The following is a 17,111-nucleotide window of genomic DNA, read 5'->3' as shown; positions in this document are numbered from 1 at the left end:
TTGTTATGATAAAAATAAAAAATTGTATACATTAATTTACAACAATGCTTTTAATGCTTCTAATTCATACACTGGCTGTAAAAATGTCGATGTTTTTTTTTACACATGAGGTGAAAATATGTAATAAGAACATACATGTAACTAATTACGAAATTGTCATTACAATTTTGCAATTACATATTGTATCAAATATTAACAATGTTATTACTGTTATTACTGTCCTAAATTACGCATTTTCGCGTGCACGTAAAGTGCGTTTCAGTTTTATGCAATAAAAGTTGAAAACAACCGCTAATTCTGCACAAAATTCTTATTAAATAATAGAAACGCAATTAATCATTATATATATATATATATTATATATATGTATAATATATATAATATAATATAATATATATATCGCATATCTTATAAATATCCTATAAATAAATGAATATTACTTATTTTCTCACTGATATTAACGTAATATAAATTAAAAGAGATATATTCATTACAAGTGAGACGCTGTGCTTGTAAATTTTACATTAAAAAATATCAAAAGTCCATGAGATTATATTTTTACATGCATATTGTGCGTGTCGATTTGCCTTTAAAAAAAATCTTTCCATTATATTTCAATATAAAAATCATTCTAGACTACAGCTACTATACAAAATGTTTAAGAATTTCCACCATACAATATTCCTTTGCATTGACCAAAAAAGGCATGCATAAAATCTATGCAAATTAAGGAGTATTGAGTTGTCAAACAAAATAAAAGTTCTCATAAAATTATAATGAAGGTTAGAAAAGTGTAAATATTCAGGTAGTGTAAAAATCCCATCATTTATAAAGTATATACAAACTATTGATGTAAACATGTATATAAATAATACATACAAAATAGTACAGAATATCTTTAAATATTTTATATCTTAGAAATGTCCAATACGATGCCTAATCAAATGATTTGTAATCAATTAATTACACAAAACTCACGAGAAAAAGACAAATATTATTAACGATGTTACATTGTGTAAAAAATGGGACTAGGTGGAAATTCGTAGGCACTTTGCACCTTCGTAAATACTCCTATGCATTAGTCTGTCTGAGTATAAAAACAAATACGTCACACTGTTTGTCAATGCAATAAAGCAACAGTAGTGATAGTAGCGATTCTAATTCCAGGCTGAACATAATCGTCTCTTAGATCTCTATCAATTACAACATAATCGAAGCGCAAACTAGCAACTAATTGCTTCTCAGTTAACGAGTAGGTTATACACACATATACATCGATTAGGGACGTGCATTGTATGCACGCGAATGGAATGAAACTGACACGAAGGAAAGGAAAGAAAAATAAATCCTGCCGATCAATGCGATGTAAATCAAGAATTTAAAATGTGATTGTCCCCTGCCATAAATGAATGGCTTAGCAGCGCACGTGTCGGAGTTAAAAACTTGACTAGAAAAGAACGAGCGTGCGAAGAAATAACATATATAGTGCATAATTCCGCAATTTTTTCACTTCAATGATTCCATTTTTTTTCTTTCCTTATTTATAGTAATCTCATCGACCTGTTTTTATATTTAGCATTATCCACTGTGAGGTAGAACACTAGCAGCTATAGGTAGTTCCTGTTATTAATATAAAAATTCAATTTTATTCTGGTATAATGTCTTTCCGATGATTTTATTTTTTAATTAATTATGAATTAAGAGGACCCTCCTAGATTAGGTTCGTTTCACAGTCATTCAAGTAATTTAATTAGTAAATTTTCTTTTAAAAACTACCTATGTCTTTAGTATTCTCAAGTAAAAACCTAACTCCTATTGTGCCGCGTAAGCCCTCCAATTATGCGTAACACTTCGTCGGTGACTTACAAAGCACATTTGCGGACATGCCACACACATAGATATATTCCTAATTATTTCATGTATGAAAAAGTAAAAAATGATTCTTCTCCTCGTGTTACAATTCACAGCAATTTTGCATGCCGTTCTTCGCGAATTTCGAACTGAATAAGAAGATCAGTCTTTATTTAGAAGAAAAATTAGCGTACGCACGTTTTATATTGTATATGACTCCTATGTTACAAATAATCCTGCACTAATAAACACACAGTGCGTGCGTAGTATCATTAATAATCGTAAATCGTAAGGAAGATCAAATTAGTGTTTGATCTTTCCTTGTCATCGAATGGTAGATTAACAATGCATGCCAGCAAAAACGTTTGGAAGAATACAACCCAGTTCTTAATTCAGCTTTAATCCATATAAACTATGCCATCTATATGTGATCGTGTATGAAAAGGAATATACACATATCTATAATATAACGCGCTAAAAAAACATAAAAGTTATGTTTAAGATATACATAGAAGTTTTTTATTTTTCGTGAAACATAATTTTAATATTGCAATGTATTTTACATTTCACATTGAGCTTGAACATTCTAACGGTATAAACGCACGATCAAATATTAGATTGGTAAGTTATATGGTCCACTTGTCAGAATATTCGTACGTCTTATAAATATGCTTAGTTCTTTCATAAGTCCACCAAATAGTCGTATTTGTTAATAAAAACGCACTTACTTTGTTGCGTCAATGCTTTCCTCGTATCCCATTTTCAATCACAAAAATGTTAACTGTTACACTATTTCAGGTTTTTCTTTCTAGATTCCATCAATAAAAATAAATTATTGAGATTGATTCACAACGTTGTCAAGAACGTGATACCACGAGCGTTTTCACTGTATTACACTTTTTAACGATTAACCAATAATTGGTTAATTTTATTTCTGTATCGTATCAAACGAATCGTATGTTTAGTTTAATCCTATGAATTTTTCAATGTGAAATGTTTACTGCTTACTTCCTGTAGTACGAATAAATGTCTAATACACATAATTCGATAGTCTGTGCATAAAATATGAAAATTGTCAAAGATCGATAGTTGCTTATGCTTATGCATATTTCAGTCTAACTTCATGATGTATTTGTTTCACCAATATATTAGTAATTTCTTTGGTTGGCCCAATATACGTTTCTTTGAGCATTCGTACATTTTCAAACATTTTTTGTACGTGAATTGTCTTTATGCACATATTCACCGAACATTACCGAGATGTTCCATTGTTACATTCCATGGTATTAAGAAGCTGGTTCGTCGTCGGCCAAATTATGAAGATCTGAATAATTCACGATAGCACGATGTAGAAATTCGTATTGTGCCTGAAAATGTCAATATATGCATTAATATAAAATATTTCTTATATATTAAAACAAATAATTCTTTAATATTAAATTCAAATTACGTACAAAAGTGCTAATCATGCCGTGTCTTTGCGATCGTAACTTCTTCGTCGTTGTAAATATATCTACGCGTTTTTCAGTCCTTAGTTGTTGAACCAATATACTAAGAGCGACGAACATAGAACTCCTATCGGATCCATAACTGCAGTGTACGACTAGCGAGCCGCTTGATTCTGTGTCATTCGTAAGTGTTTGGTTTACGAGTTCAATGAGACCACGAGTTACTTCAGGTACTTCTCCCTCTACCGTTGGCCACCCATGATATTGGTATTGTGTTACAACAACGCTTTCGTCAGTTTTAGTGTTAGAAACACAGAATTCACGGCGAGTGTAATATGGACAGCTCTCGCTTTGAATATATCTAACTCTTATGTGATCGTATGCTGCATCGTCATCAGGCCAATAACGTGGACATTTTCGTGGACCCTCATTTAACTGAAATAAATGTTTATATTATAATCTGTATAATATTCTAAAAGGGCATATCTGGCATATGACTTTATGCAATATAATATATGTACTTATGAAAGAAGTTGGAGACACAACAATATTTTTCGTCCAACTGTATTTATTATGTATAAAATATAAGTTGCGTACCACGTACGATATTTACGCAAGAACTTTAAAGCTTTTAAACATTTATAAAAACTTACAACAACTAGAAAAAAGAAAAAAGAGTGCTTACATCGGATAACATTACTATCGTAGAGATGCATTGTTCTGAAATCATTCGCCAGAAGTCTGCTATCGTAGTGTCCAATGGATCTTGGGTGATAACAAACGACTCGGAATTGTCATAGCCTTCAATAAATGATGCATTTATATACGTTGAATGTTCTCTACCTGGAACGGGCGTAAGAATTACTCGATTTCTGTCATATGGTATTATTAATTCACTTCTATTCTTGCTCTTATTTTCTTCTCCTCCACCAACAGAAAATGATTTTCTGTCTTCTAATACAGAATTGATTTTCTACAAGTAACAAAAGCAAAATAAATAACTTTTATCAACTAATATAATTTTGTCATGTAAATCCAAGTTTTTTTACTTACATCATACTCTTCCTCCATTCTACATTTTTCTTTACCGTTATCTCGTTGTCTTAATCTTGTAACTGTAGTTTTAAGCTGAGATGCTGGAATTTCCGTATCCCCGTATTGTGCCATTTCCATTAACGCACGATAAGTGAAAATATACTGTTTTAACGATTGCACTAAAAAGTTTCTTTGATGTCTTAGATCACATACTGTATTGAAAATCGAAACTTGACCTTCTTCTGCAAGTTGTTGCAGCAAAGAATCTAATGCGACCAATGTTCCTGTTCGTCCGACACCTGCACTGCAATGTACCAATATTGGCCCCTTTTCCAGCGAATAAGCTTCATTCACTCTTTTGATAAACCTCAGTATCGCATGAGGATGTTCTGGTGCCATAAAGTCTTTCCAAACTAAGAAATGATACTGAATGATGGTGCGTGCATCTCGTTCTCCTAATCGTGTCATTTTTAATTCACGAACAACGTAATCTGAGTAAGCTCTTTCTCGAACATGTTCAACAGTAATGTCGCCAAAATTTTTAGTTTCACCTTTGTCTGGCCAGTATTTTGCGCATTTCGTTTTTGAGTATTCTTCGAGATTTGTTAACATAAGTATCAGCTCAAGATGTTGTTCCCAAATCATTCTCCAATAATCGCAAACGGTATTTTCCATTGGACCTTGAGCGCATATAAATTTTTTACGTTCTTTGTATCCTAACACAAAGTTCGCATTTATGTAATCAGATCCGCAAATTCCATCCATTTGTGCGAGTCTTACTCTAGTCTGATCGTAACACTTTATATCTGGATAACGATTTTTGTATAGATTTTCACGTGCCTCCGAAGCTCTTGTTGTACGATCTGTGAACCTATCTGGTAGCAATTCGAATTCGTGTTGAAAACCATAATCAGAATCCCGATGCCGTTCGAGATATGCCTGGAGCAGTTCACCTTTAGGAATGGGAGGCATGTCTGGAGGGCTTGCTGCTACCAATTGATGTCTACCTCTAAGACTCCTGCATAAATGCCTATCAAGATAAAAATATTTATTAAATTTTAAGCTCATATTTTTTTCTAGCAAAAATATATAATGGCTATAATTATAAAATATTCTTTTACCTGAAACTATTTCTCAAAGTTATTATTTCTTCTCCTCTCTGTTGAGCACGCTTTGTATATCTGTGCAATACACAAAGTGCAATGAGAAGAATGATGATGATCAGTATAAGAGCAATAGAAATTTGCAGAATTACACTGAGTGTTGTCACTTCCACTGACACTACGGCTACCGGATCTAATCCTCCATAAAGAGGATTAAAGTAATTACTATAGGCTGGTAAAAGCTGGTCTTGATTTCCAAATACTATAAGAAAGTATATTATTATAAATCATTTTGAGTGTAAATTACATAAGCTTATTTATACATATATTAGTCGTACCAATAACTTCGATAAAACCCGTGTAGTTTGAGTTTTCATCTAAGAAACCATCTTGTGCGGTAAATGATGGTAGTTCAGAAGATCCATCATTACCCTTTGTTTTCTGGGTAGCCATATTTTCTCTTTTTCTTCTTTCCACAGTCTCTGTATGATTATTGTCTATTAGATTTGCAATGGTTGTTTCGATCTTTTGAGTAGTAGGTGACGATGTTGTTGGAGCGGGAGTTGTAGTCCACGTTACTGACGTTGTAGTAGTGGCAGGTGTTGTATTAAGTGCTGAGATGGTTGTTGAAACTTCGGGAACAAAATGTAATACTGGTGGAGCGGCTTTTGGCCTAAGTCCAATACATTTGTTGCACATACTACTACTGTTGAATGATTCGCCATCGCCAAGAAAAATCTCGGGTATCAATCGATCACTATCGAATGTTTCGGCAACGTAAGCACCACCGGAAGGTGAATTATGGGCATATTGATAGGAATACACATTAATTTCTTCAGGCGGTGGTAAATCAGTGACGCTCTTTCGTGGTGCTAATTTTACTAAATAAACTCTATAACAACATATAGGACCATTTCTTTCTGTGATACGCGGAAGATATAACTTAAACAATTGTTTACCCTGATTCTCGATTTTTCGCCACGATCGCATGTTTAAGCTATCTCTATCTGGTATGGTAATTGGCGTGGTACAGTTACCGACAGCATCCTTTCCTGGTGTACGAGATCTAGTTACACCGTTCACACGAACCGTGTAATTCGTATTAGCCGGTATTTGATTAAAATGCGTGCTATTTTTTTTAACACTCCAATTCTGTGGTCCCCAAGTATCGATATCTAAACGACCCATACCATTTTTAAATCTGGCGATGCCGATTAATTGTATATTATAACGAGTAATAACGCCGTTAGATTTCTCTGGATGATCCCATGTAATAGAGATAAAACTGGAGCTACTTATATTATCGAATCGACAATTAACAGATAAATTCTGAGGAGGACTGGCCACTAAAATTAAGATTATATGATTAATTTTAAATTTCTAAAGTTTAGAAAATACTGAGTTTGCAAATTCAATAATATCTTACCTCCATCTAAAGTAGTACCATTCACTTCAATGCTCCAGTTTCCACATTCCTTTGTATATTCACTACACGCGGCAATTTTAAACTTATACGTTGTATCGGGATCAAGATCGACAAATGCGTAGACGGTAAATGGTTGCGCTGGATATACTGCTTCTCTTTTCTGATCTCCATGTGTAACCATTAAATTATAATAATGAACGTGTTCTTTTAAATCCGGTGGCGGTACTGTCCATCCTATTGTAATAGAATTTTCAGTGACTCCGTTAACGGAAACTTTTGGCACAAATATAGGATCTGTAATAAATTGAATTGATCTATTATTTCGTAATTCGGGAAACGAAGATACACGGTCAGGATTATTCCTTATTTCAATACCTTTTTCAAGCGTAGTAATCCAACGTGGATCAAGTCGTACGTGTGATGTACCCACGGTATTTGTAGCGCTAATTCCAATCTGATACGCCGTACCACTTTCAAAACCTCTTAAAACATAACTCGAATTACCACCTCCAATTTGTTTAGAATAATATTGATATTGATTAGTTCCGTTTTTCATATGTTGGATAACATATTCTTTAATCGGTTCGTTGCCATCATTTACAGTCCAGTTTAAGAATATACTTCCAGCACCAACAGCTTTCATAAAGTCGATGCTCACTTTCGGTACATCAATCACAAAGAGATGTCTATAAGCGCTAATTTCGCCGCTGTAATCGCGTGCTTTGCAAATATACGTTCCGTTATCTTTCCGAGTTAAGCTCTCAAATTCTAAAGTCAGTAGAGTGAGAGTTTCGTTTATTTGCGTGATAGTGGTGAAATCCTTCCAGTGGTCGGTACTTTCTGAATCATTCCCTTTTAACCAAGTAAATTGAGATAATGGATAACCATGCATGAGGCATGTCAAGTTAGCTGATTCCATCACTTTTGCCCTAATATCTTCCCCAGCTGTTATTCTACCTGGTTCTAGAATGAAAATAATTTGTGATTACGAATATGAACGATAGTATATAAACATAAATTTTGCAAATTATATTTTATATTAATAAATAAATTGTAGCTAATTAATGATTGTTATTTACCAATAACTCTAATATGAACATCCTTTTTTAACAATTCTCCATCTACAGTTTGCGCCATACACTTATAATCTCCTGTATCATTTCTACTAGCCTGTTTAATATCCAAACGTCCTCCAGAATCAAAATCTTTAATAGTGGTGAGATTCTTTCCATTGCTGGTCCACCATATTTGACCAGGTACATTGAGTTTACATATAAGTGATGGAGTACTACCAGCCTCAATACCTTCTAAGTCTTGAGATGCTGTAATTTCTAACACTGCTGGATTCTCATTTTTTGACTCAGTGGTTTCTATTTTTTCAACAGCTGCACAGGGATATATAAAGATATAAGTATGTTTCTATTGTATATCTAATATTAATCTAATACATCAATATAGTCAAATGAAAATATGTGAAATTAACATGATATTTTTGCTAACTTAAACATAATAGTAATAAACAAAGGTAAATTGACATGCTAACTAATAACATTCATATTATTTGAAAAACTGCAATTGTGTCTAATTAAAGAACTTTTAGTAAAGTAGTATATGAACGAATCAAGTAATTGGCTAATTAATTCATTAAAATCATAATAGCGGAGTCATACAAACAAGTTTTGTCTTAATAGCTCAAATTATCAAAGATCCGAAGTATATCTTACTAAAACTTTTGTTACGATGTTTTATGAGCCTTGAAATTAAATAATATATTCTACTAAACCTTCTGATATACACAAATATAGAAAATGTAAATATTGAGCGTACAATTTTAATAAAATAAGAATAAGTTATCAATTGATCAAAACTATTCCTGATTTATGTTTGTTGTTTTGTAAATAAGCAATTAGGATGTTTTTATTTTGTACATGATAATGACTATGATTATGTAAACTGTTTATTTTATAATCTGGAATAACATGAATTTCAAATAATGTTATCTTATATTGCGTTCTCATCTTTTTTGTGCTAAGTGTAAGACTGTGTAAGTGTATGTGCGTATATATATGTCGCGCATGTTCTTCATTTTATGAATTCAACGGTTATTATCGATATGGCATCAGTAACTCAATAATGGCGTTTTCTCATGTTAAGTGTCTTTAGATTATATTCCATATTACGCGATTAGATTACGTATATTATGCGACGAAATATAATCGTTGTATTGAAAACAAACAAATAAAACAAAATGTTTTTAATTTTTATTTAAATCAAAGTTAAATGTTAGTTAAATGTAAGGTTAAACTATAGTTAAATGTTCAAAGTGTTTAACCTATAATAACCCTTCCGATTATGTATGAAATAACATCTTACATGGTTTTTGATTTTTTGCAGCTTCACTTGTTTCGATTTTTATAAAATCGTTTTCATACCAAATCGAAGTTATTCTCCGCGAAAAATGTAACTTAATATTATACGCGGTGAAACAAATATACGAACTAGAAGCGAATGTTATGTATAAACTATAAACACAACAGTATCATTTAGGTATTTAATATACCACACTGAAACGGCTTGACAATTAGGAAATAATTGCAGAAAAGAATTTCCACAGCATATATTTTAACAAGATAGAAGGTTTGATAGCTATTTTGTAAGTAATATTTCTTTTATTACTTAATAAGCGAATTGTTTATTACTAGAATTATTGATGATTAAAACATAAAGCTTGTACCAAAGAAATCAAAATGAGAATTATATGAAGAAATATATAATGCAAGAGAAGGAACAAGTCTCTATCCAAATATTTTTCAAAAAATCACTAAAATCTCAAAAGATAAATTGTCATAAATTTATCAAATTTCTATGGAAAATTACGTACAGTGTTGGTCGTTTTGATCATTCTGGTAATTCCATTAATAAATAAATTATCATATTCAAGAGTAAATGTAAGATCTATAATCACGATTGCGGTTTGCGCATATGTAATCATTTTACGACTTCAATTCCGTGCTATTAAAATATTTTTATTTACTCCAATAGTATATATGTAACATGTAACAAGGTGGTTAAATGAAATAGGAATCGATCGAGCGATAACATACCGCTGATTATACCGTAAGTAAATTTCAATTGTAGCATAAACATTTTAATATACAAATTAAATAAATAAATTAATATCCTTTAATTTTAATTCTAATTTATAAAAAAAAGAATAGAATGCAAATAAATTATATGTCTCTATTAATAAATTCATATCTTTTAATGTATAAATTTTTCAAAGCTGAACACATTCGATTCTACAATTTCGAAGTATGCGTGTACACAATATTTTATGTATTTTCACGAGTATTATGCATCTTTCAGTAATCAATGTATCACGAGAATTGAATCTTCCAGCATAAACACGGCTCACATAACAGAAAAGATAAAAGGCAAGAGTGTATCGAATGATAAATAATTGAAACGATCAAGATACGCCAATGACATTCGATATCTTTTTATGTTGTTAATCAATCGTGCATGACGGTATACAATTTTATGCACGCCTGTACAACCAACAATTCATTTAACATGGCTTAAAATCATTGCCATGATATTTGTTCAGGGTACAAATATTAAAAACTATTTGTTACGAAGGATAACAATCGTGAGGATTACGATGACAGCGGTGCATCATGCATCCGCTAAATAGTAGATACACTGCTCATAAATGTTCGTCATTGTATCCTCTCGTGGACGATCGACGAGAATAGCGGAAGAAGCTGTCGTCGCGTTGAAATCGTTCGCGAGTCAGTTTGTTAAATAATTTCTACAACTTACCAGATTCGTCAAGGCCGGCAACGGTAAGTACGAAAAAGCAGAGTATCATCAAAGGGATACTCGACATCGGTAGGCCACTTCGGGGAAACATGGCGTCGTGACAACCGGGCGTGAGCGTTGTATCCCTGGCCCTTTTCCCACTTCCTGCCACCTTCTTATACGTTCTCGATTCCTTTCACAATCCCATGACGCGAGGTTAGTATCGCCTGTCCATTTGAATCACAATCCAATTCACTATTTCATATCACGCTTCGCACTTACGTGCGACGCACTTTTCGAGAGAGAGATGTTCAGACACACTTTGCAAATCTCACCCCGTAATAGCGCTGGCGAAACTGAATCACATTATACGAATGTAATGTAGGTGTCCCGACGAACATCACGCCGCCAAATGCGAGCGATTGACACTGCCCTCCGTCGGGATTCTGCTCCACGTTCCAGGCTTACACGTCGATAACGAAGTTGATTCTTCCAAGAGCGGGAAATTTCATCGAATATAACTTATTATACTAAGTACTTACATATTGTTCCGCTCTTCTTTTATTGTTATCAGCGAAATATAGTTTTGTATTATTAATTACAAAAGTGAGAATTGAGTTTTTAATGTATTATTCAGAGATAAAATTTTAGAATATCAGTAAAATGCATACATAAATACAAATACGCGAGTGAATAATAAGCACTTTTATATGTTACAAGTATTTATATATGTAGAATTAATGTATTCTAACTTTTTCATGAACATTAAAAATTTATTTCTTATATGTGCATAATGTATACGTAATCCTGAAGGAATTTTATTTAATTTAGTTGCTTTATATGCTGCAAAAAATACATTAAATACACTTTATTATCGGTGAGGTATGAATCATTATTTCTATATCGTGTCGTCTAGGGGGCTCCTGCTATGTATAACTGGCAACTGGTATTAACATGCACATATTCTTGCCTTTGTAAAATGTTCTTCAATCTATTTAATTTTCTTACTTTTCTTCTTTCTTCCGCGTAAATTTCGGTGTAGCGACAAGTGGTATGGCTGAGTTGATTTTAGATCCAAACATTCGAGGATGGGTGTTCTTACCTATCGTTGTGATTACGTTTCTCGTAGGCATTATTCGACATTATGTTTCAATATTACTTGCCTCACAGAAAAAGGTTGAGCTTCATCAAGTACAAGACAGGTGATTACGTGAATCTATAAATTGTATATGTGAATATATAAATATAGTGTATTTCCAACCTGTCGAAACATTTCATTATTATATACTTTGATGTTTTCTAGTCAAGTGATGATACGCTCTAGGCTGCTAAGAGAAAATGGTCAATATATTCCAAAAATGGCATTTATTAGCAGAAGGCATTTCTTTAATAATGAAGAGACAGGATATTTTAAAACACAAAAACGTGCCCCAGTATCGCAGAACCCAATGACAGATCCTAATATGATGACAGATATGTTAAAGGGAAATGTAACTAATGTTTTACCAATGGTATTAATAGGTGGCTGGATTAACTGGATGTTTTCTGGCTTTGTAACAAGTACGTTCAAAGGGTTATATGTATGATCTAGAGCATAAATTCAGTCTTTTCAAATTAACAGTAATAATTATATTTTAGCTAAAGTACCATTTCCTTTGACATTACGTTTCAAACCAATGTTGCAACGTGGTATAGAATTAGCTACACTTGATGCTGCATGGGTTTCATCTGCATCTTGGTATTTCCTTAATGTGTTTGGATTACGTTCCATTTATACACTTGTCCTTGGAGAAAGCAATGCTGCTGATACCTCCAGACTTTTACAGGATCAAGTATCAGGTGCTGCAATGTCTATGCCACCAGATCCAAAAGCTGCTTTCAAATCAGAATGGGAAGCATTGGAAATATATGAACATAATTGGGCGCTGCAAGGAGTTGAAGCAGATCTTATAGGATCCCAAAGAATAGATACAAGTGAAGGTATGTGGATATGACTAATGATAAATTTTATATTAGCCTCTTATTTTAATAATACTTTGTATCTTATAGGTAGCAAATAATAAATATTACATCTATATCCATAGATATAGCATGTGCCATTTTTGGATAAATAATTGAAGTTTTAATAAAATTACTAAATGAATTAATAACTTGAATTATCATAATAAATGATGTATAATTTATTGCATTCTTTATAACATTCTACAAAATATTATTTTACATTTTATTAGAATATCTGCATTACAATTTCTTAGTAGTTTGTTATACTTTCAGTTTCATATGTACAAAAATTGTCCACAATTACAATTGTAGCAATATATTTTCACCTACTTTACATCTTTACGGTACAAATATTTATAAGTTAATATTTATAAGTTATATTAGACAGTATGTACAATAAAATTCATCATAATAAATGTTTGTTTTATATATGTATATTAAGAAAATATAATGTTTATTACATTTCAATCCCTAGTTACTTTACATAAAATATCGGGCTTAGCACGAGCATTTGCTCCTTTCCTTTCTTTTTGCTAATTATGTAGATATATACGCATATATACATCATTTAAATTAAAGATTACAGGGTTCTATTTTAGGATATACATCTGTTCGACGATGATTTTCGCACGGCATATTTTGCCGAATTTGTTTTAATAAGTTTAAATCAATTTCTGCTAAAACCATATCAGTTTTTTCACTACACTGCGCTACTATAGTTCCCCATGGATCAATAATCTGACAAAATTTTATACATATAGCATCATATTTAATGTAATAAAATTAGCATAAACTATAAAATTATTTACCATTGCATGACCCCAGCTCACTCTCTTTTTGTTATGTGTACCAGTTTGAGCTGCAGCTATAACATAACATTGTGTTTCTATAGCCCTTGCACGCAATAATACCTCCCAATGAGCAGCACCTGTTTGATATGTAAATGCTGATGGATATGTGAGAATTTCTGCTCCCATATTTCTTAATGAAAGAGATAATTCGGGAAAACGCATATCATAACACTAATATTACTGTTAAGTAAATACAATTTCTTAGACTTGAAGAACAAGATTATAAAATTTAGAAAGGATACAATACTGAGGCCTAATTTACCAGCTGGTGTTGATATAGGTGGTTCAATCTTTTGCCCTGCTAAGACATAATCTGATTCCATCAATCTCACGCCAGTAGTTTTATTGTCCATATCAAATAAATGGATTTTACGATAAATACTGGCTATTTCCCCTTCACTGTTTATTACAACATGTGTATTACTTATATGATATTTATCGTCATTTAACTATAGATATGTAATTAGAATATATGGATTAATAAAAAACAATTGTAATATTTTTTTTGTAAAGAAATAAAAAGAAATTTAAGCTTACTGCTTCATGTAATCCACCTAACGATAACCAAATTTTATTTGCTTTAGCAATTTCTTTGTAGCTTGATATTATTGATCCATTCAAAGGTTGAGCCATGGCTATTATATCTTTTTTATTATCAGCTAAATAATCACAGGCTTCAGGAAAGAAAGCAATCTATCAAAGTATTGTAAAAATTTATGTAAATATAAATAATATTAAAAAAATGAAATTAAAGTTTTATTGTATGTGCTTACACAAGCTGTCCTAGATTTAGCCCTCTCAGCTAGTTCTCGTACAGTTTGTAAATTTTTTTCTTTATCATTTGTTGATGTCATTTGACATACTGCAACTAATGGGTGTGCCATAGTACTAAATTTAGCGATAAGATGTCCTAAAAACTGTTTTCTAAAAGATCAAGTTATAAGATGATTAAAAATAAGCGATAAGAAAGTTCTTTGTGTTTTATGTTTGGATCAATATAAAATTTTTTATAGACAAAGTTAAGTTACATTTACTACAAATAACTTACTAGATACACTTATACATTTTCTTATTACATTTTCTTTCCAATTATTACCTGTGATATTTAATAATAGAAAAACTGCTTAGAAAATGCATGCTCATCGCTTATTTACGTTACACGACATAGGAACATTTAATAATACAGAAATGTCGATGCTGAAATGGGATACATTAATAGATATATACTAATAATTATATATTTTATAATGACGTTTTGTTTAAAGAAGAAAATAATTTCTATAAATCGTAAAATATGCTTATATAAGAATTATACATATATAACAAGTTTTTACAAATTTATAAAATAAATTATCAAAATTTTATAGGTTAACGAAAAGTAAGTATTGAATGTCGCGCACTCGAATTGTGCTCGCGTAGTCATGAGCCATCTACCAGCTACTGCAGACCCTCTGAAACAAAGTTTCAATCAGTTTGAATTCTGTGACTGCTGTGTTATGTTTAATTTGTAATCGTGTTAATACTTAAAAAAAAAGTTTTGGTGCATGTTTATAACGTTGGTGTTTGATATTTATGCTTCATGCCAATATAGTGCGGTATAAAAGTAACAATAATAGTGGTAAAGTACTTTTATGAATATGATAAAAATCGTCCTCGAAATCAATGGATTGTGGAATGTGTAGTAATCGTGAATTTGTAATGAAATAAACTTCTATCGGTGAGTCAACTTTATTTTTTTATGCCATCGTTCATATAATTTTTAGAATTACTAGCTCCATATATATACTGATAAGATCCTTTATCAACAAAGAGGTATTAATAGTGCAATTGAGTTTTTGAAGGTTACGGATTATTGTATATTCAACAAATGTCTAATATTCTAATTTCCCTAGTGATGTATCATAAACTTAAATTCACGTGACGACAATTACAATTTTAGTGAAGATTGTGTTGATTATTAAGGTAACCTATTTTTGTTAAACTCTTTTTATATTATGCCGATTTTTATGTTAAATCTCTTTCGAATGGCTGGATGTTCTGCTTTTTATGGAGGATGGTGCTTGTATTTTATTACTCACCTTTATATATTGCTGAATTGTTTCAAATTCCCGCTTCGTGATGTGCTTCTAGATGCATATATTCACCCATACTATCATTAAGCACGCCAATTCTAATTACAATTATGTTTTTCGAACATATTGAAGCGTAATATAACGTATCCTCGCGAAGAATATTTATTCTCATATGTAGGGATTTTTCATACATGCTATATAATCTACATCTACATGATACCTTTGGTAAAGATACAAATTTTCGTGCAGACGTTTAGAACTTCACGTGATCCTTCCTGTGGCGCATGTTACTTCCGGTAAAGTACTTCACGATGGACGGGAGTTGCCCAAAAAGACAGCCTATGAAATTTTCGACCTCAATTAGACAATAATATCTTTGAACAACATAAATATTTAACTGTTACGGCTTGAGCACGACGCGAATTAACACTATTGTGCAATATTCTGAATGATCAATACGACTTTTGCAGTCGCGTGAACAAACATTGACAGACGCTTGATATAATTCAAACAATTAAAACGAAATTTTTCTCTAATGTGCATATATGTATACAGTATCTCTTGCTAAAATATCCTGATAATTATGAATTAAAGAATATAAGAGTTTTTTTAAAGGGTTTTTTACTCTAAGATTAAAAGTATAAAGTTCTATATTTGAACTTTCGACCGTTCGTGGGGAGACGCGATCTCGAAGAAGCGCGCCAACGGGGGTCGTAAATTCTCGTTACGATTTGAATAATTGGCGCCACGAATCGTTCCATCCCTTATTTCGGTTAAGATAATAAGGGTGGTTGAATAAATATACCGCTGATATTAATAGGTCAATATATATTTCCAAAGATCCAACAACTTCAAAGTGGTACAATGTTGCACATGTGGAATGCCAAACTACGAATGAATACGACCTGAGACTCGTTTTATGTTGGCGACTGTGATGATGTATCTTCTGTCGATTGACTGTCTTCGACTTGAAAATTCTGCTGACTGACTTCTGACTCCTTCTGTTCCTCGAACTGTGTTTTAACTGACTATTCGCTCTTATGTTATTATGGAGGAAAGCTCGGTAAGCGTGTGCTCTTTGAACGAAGAACGCGGATTCGTTGTTTACACTCGTCAGGAAAGTGAGGATAACGATCCGCGATGTCCATTGGTTATGACCCACGTTAATGAATGCAGATAGGAGGAGGAAGCTTCCTATCAACGTGGATCGTGAGTGATCTTGTTCATGGGAAACATCAGCTTTTCCGTTAGACAATATTCGTTTTTCGCGTTAGGTAACTACCCGCTTCCTCCGTGATTTTTACCTAAATCTAACAAATAACACCTAACCTAACAACAAACCTAATAACAAACTTAAGGACTGTTCTAAGGACCAGCCATACGCAGAAAATACAGGATTGAAGATTCAGTTAAAAAGATTCTGTTTATGGTGGTTCCTTAGGTTTATTGAGGGTCTAAATTACTGTGTGTGGGCCTTTGACGATCAGACCATGAAGGACGGTGCACGGACTACCCCACGCGAC

At 32.3% G+C, this 17,111-nt stretch overlaps 3 protein-coding genes across 4 annotated transcripts; 1 reads left to right on the top strand and 2 right to left on the bottom strand.

Moving 5' to 3' along the window:
- Positions 1-2,342: 2,342 nt before the first annotated feature.
- LOC117238508 (tyrosine-protein phosphatase 69D) lies at positions 2,343-11,054 on the bottom strand. Its single transcript, XM_033503469.1, has 10 exons — positions 10,686-11,054; positions 7,943-8,248; positions 7,239-7,826; positions 6,864-7,157; positions 5,776-6,783; positions 5,456-5,699; positions 4,353-5,364; positions 3,985-4,272; positions 3,306-3,734; positions 2,343-3,218 (listed from the first exon to the last, which is right to left on the bottom strand). Exons 1-10 carry the CDS (start codon positions 10,774-10,776, stop codon positions 3,138-3,140), a joined length of 4,341 nt encoding a protein of 1,446 aa, XP_033359360.1. The 5' UTR covers positions 10,777-11,054; the 3' UTR covers positions 2,343-3,137.
- Positions 11,055-11,560: 506 nt separating this feature from the next.
- On the top strand, positions 11,561-13,116 carry LOC117238518 (ER membrane protein complex subunit 3). The gene is made up of 4 exons (XM_033503486.1): positions 11,561-11,866; positions 11,968-12,224; positions 12,303-12,644; positions 12,714-13,116. Exons 1-4 carry the CDS (start codon positions 11,718-11,720, stop codon positions 12,722-12,724), a joined length of 759 nt encoding a protein of 252 aa, XP_033359377.1. The 5' UTR covers positions 11,561-11,717; the 3' UTR covers positions 12,725-13,116.
- Positions 13,099-15,004, bottom strand: LOC117238515 (nitrilase and fragile histidine triad fusion protein NitFhit). Of its 2 annotated transcripts, none has more exons than XM_033503482.1 (6): positions 14,613-15,004; positions 14,290-14,440; positions 14,054-14,209; positions 13,759-13,965; positions 13,475-13,687; positions 13,099-13,403 (listed from the first exon to the last, which is right to left on the bottom strand). In XM_033503482.1, the coding sequence occupies exons 1-6, from the start codon at positions 14,657-14,659 to the stop codon at positions 13,239-13,241; spliced, it is 939 nt and encodes a 312-aa protein (XP_033359373.1). In that variant the 5' UTR covers positions 14,660-15,004; the 3' UTR covers positions 13,099-13,238. The 2 variants fall into 2 exon arrangements, with proteins under 2 accessions (XP_033359373.1, XP_033359374.1); XM_033503483.1 differs by having other exon boundaries at positions 14,565-14,637.
- Positions 15,005-17,111: the final 2,107 nt, after the last annotated feature.

The sequence above is a fragment of the Bombus vosnesenskii genome, unplaced genomic scaffold, assembly GCF_011952255.1.
Source record: "Bombus vosnesenskii isolate JDL3184/JDL3185 unplaced genomic scaffold, Bvos_JDL3184-5_v1.1 scf7180000013527, whole genome shotgun sequence".
NCBI classification, from domain to species: Eukaryota; Metazoa; Arthropoda; class Insecta; order Hymenoptera; family Apidae; genus Bombus; species Bombus vosnesenskii.
Note: the sequence above shows the minus strand (reverse complement) of the source record. Positions and strands in the feature narration are given on the sequence as shown.

What these genes read in the sequence shown, in the direction of transcription:
- LOC117238508 (XM_033503469.1), bottom strand. Translation starts at nt 10,776, where the DNA reads ATGTTTCCCCGAAGTGGCCTACCGATGTCGAGTATCCCTTTGATGATA. An exon ending in TGTTCATATTAGAGTTATTG is followed by an intron (nt 7,827 to 7,942) that starts GTAAATAACAAT and finishes TTTTCATTCTAG; the next exon opens with AACCAGGTAGAATAACAGCT. An exon ending in GAATGGAGGAAGAGTATGAT is followed by an intron (nt 4,273 to 4,352) that starts GTAAGTAAAAAA and finishes TGTTACTTGTAG; the next exon opens with AAAATCAATTCTGTATTAGA.
- LOC117238518 (XM_033503486.1), top strand. Translation starts at nt 11,718, where the DNA reads ATGGCTGAGTTGATTTTAGATCCAAACATTCGAGGATGGGTGTTCTTA. An exon ending in CTTCATCAAGTACAAGACAG is followed by an intron (nt 11,867 to 11,967) that starts GTGATTACGTGA and finishes GATGTTTTCTAG; the next exon opens with TCAAGTGATGATACGCTCTA. An exon ending in GTTTTCTGGCTTTGTAACAA is followed by an intron (nt 12,225 to 12,302) that starts GTACGTTCAAAG and finishes ATTATATTTTAG; the next exon opens with CTAAAGTACCATTTCCTTTG.
- LOC117238515 (XM_033503482.1), bottom strand. Translation starts at nt 14,659, where the DNA reads ATGAGCATGCATTTTCTAAGCAGTTTTTCTATTATTAAATATCACAG. An exon ending in TCTATTATTAAATATCACAG is followed by an intron (nt 14,441 to 14,612) that starts GTAATAATTGGA and finishes TTGATCTTTTAG; the next exon opens with AAAACAGTTTTTAGGACATC. An exon ending in TGAGCTGGGGTCATGCAATG is followed by an intron (nt 13,404 to 13,474) that starts GTAAATAATTTT and finishes AAATTTTGTCAG; the next exon opens with ATTATTGATCCATGGGGAAC.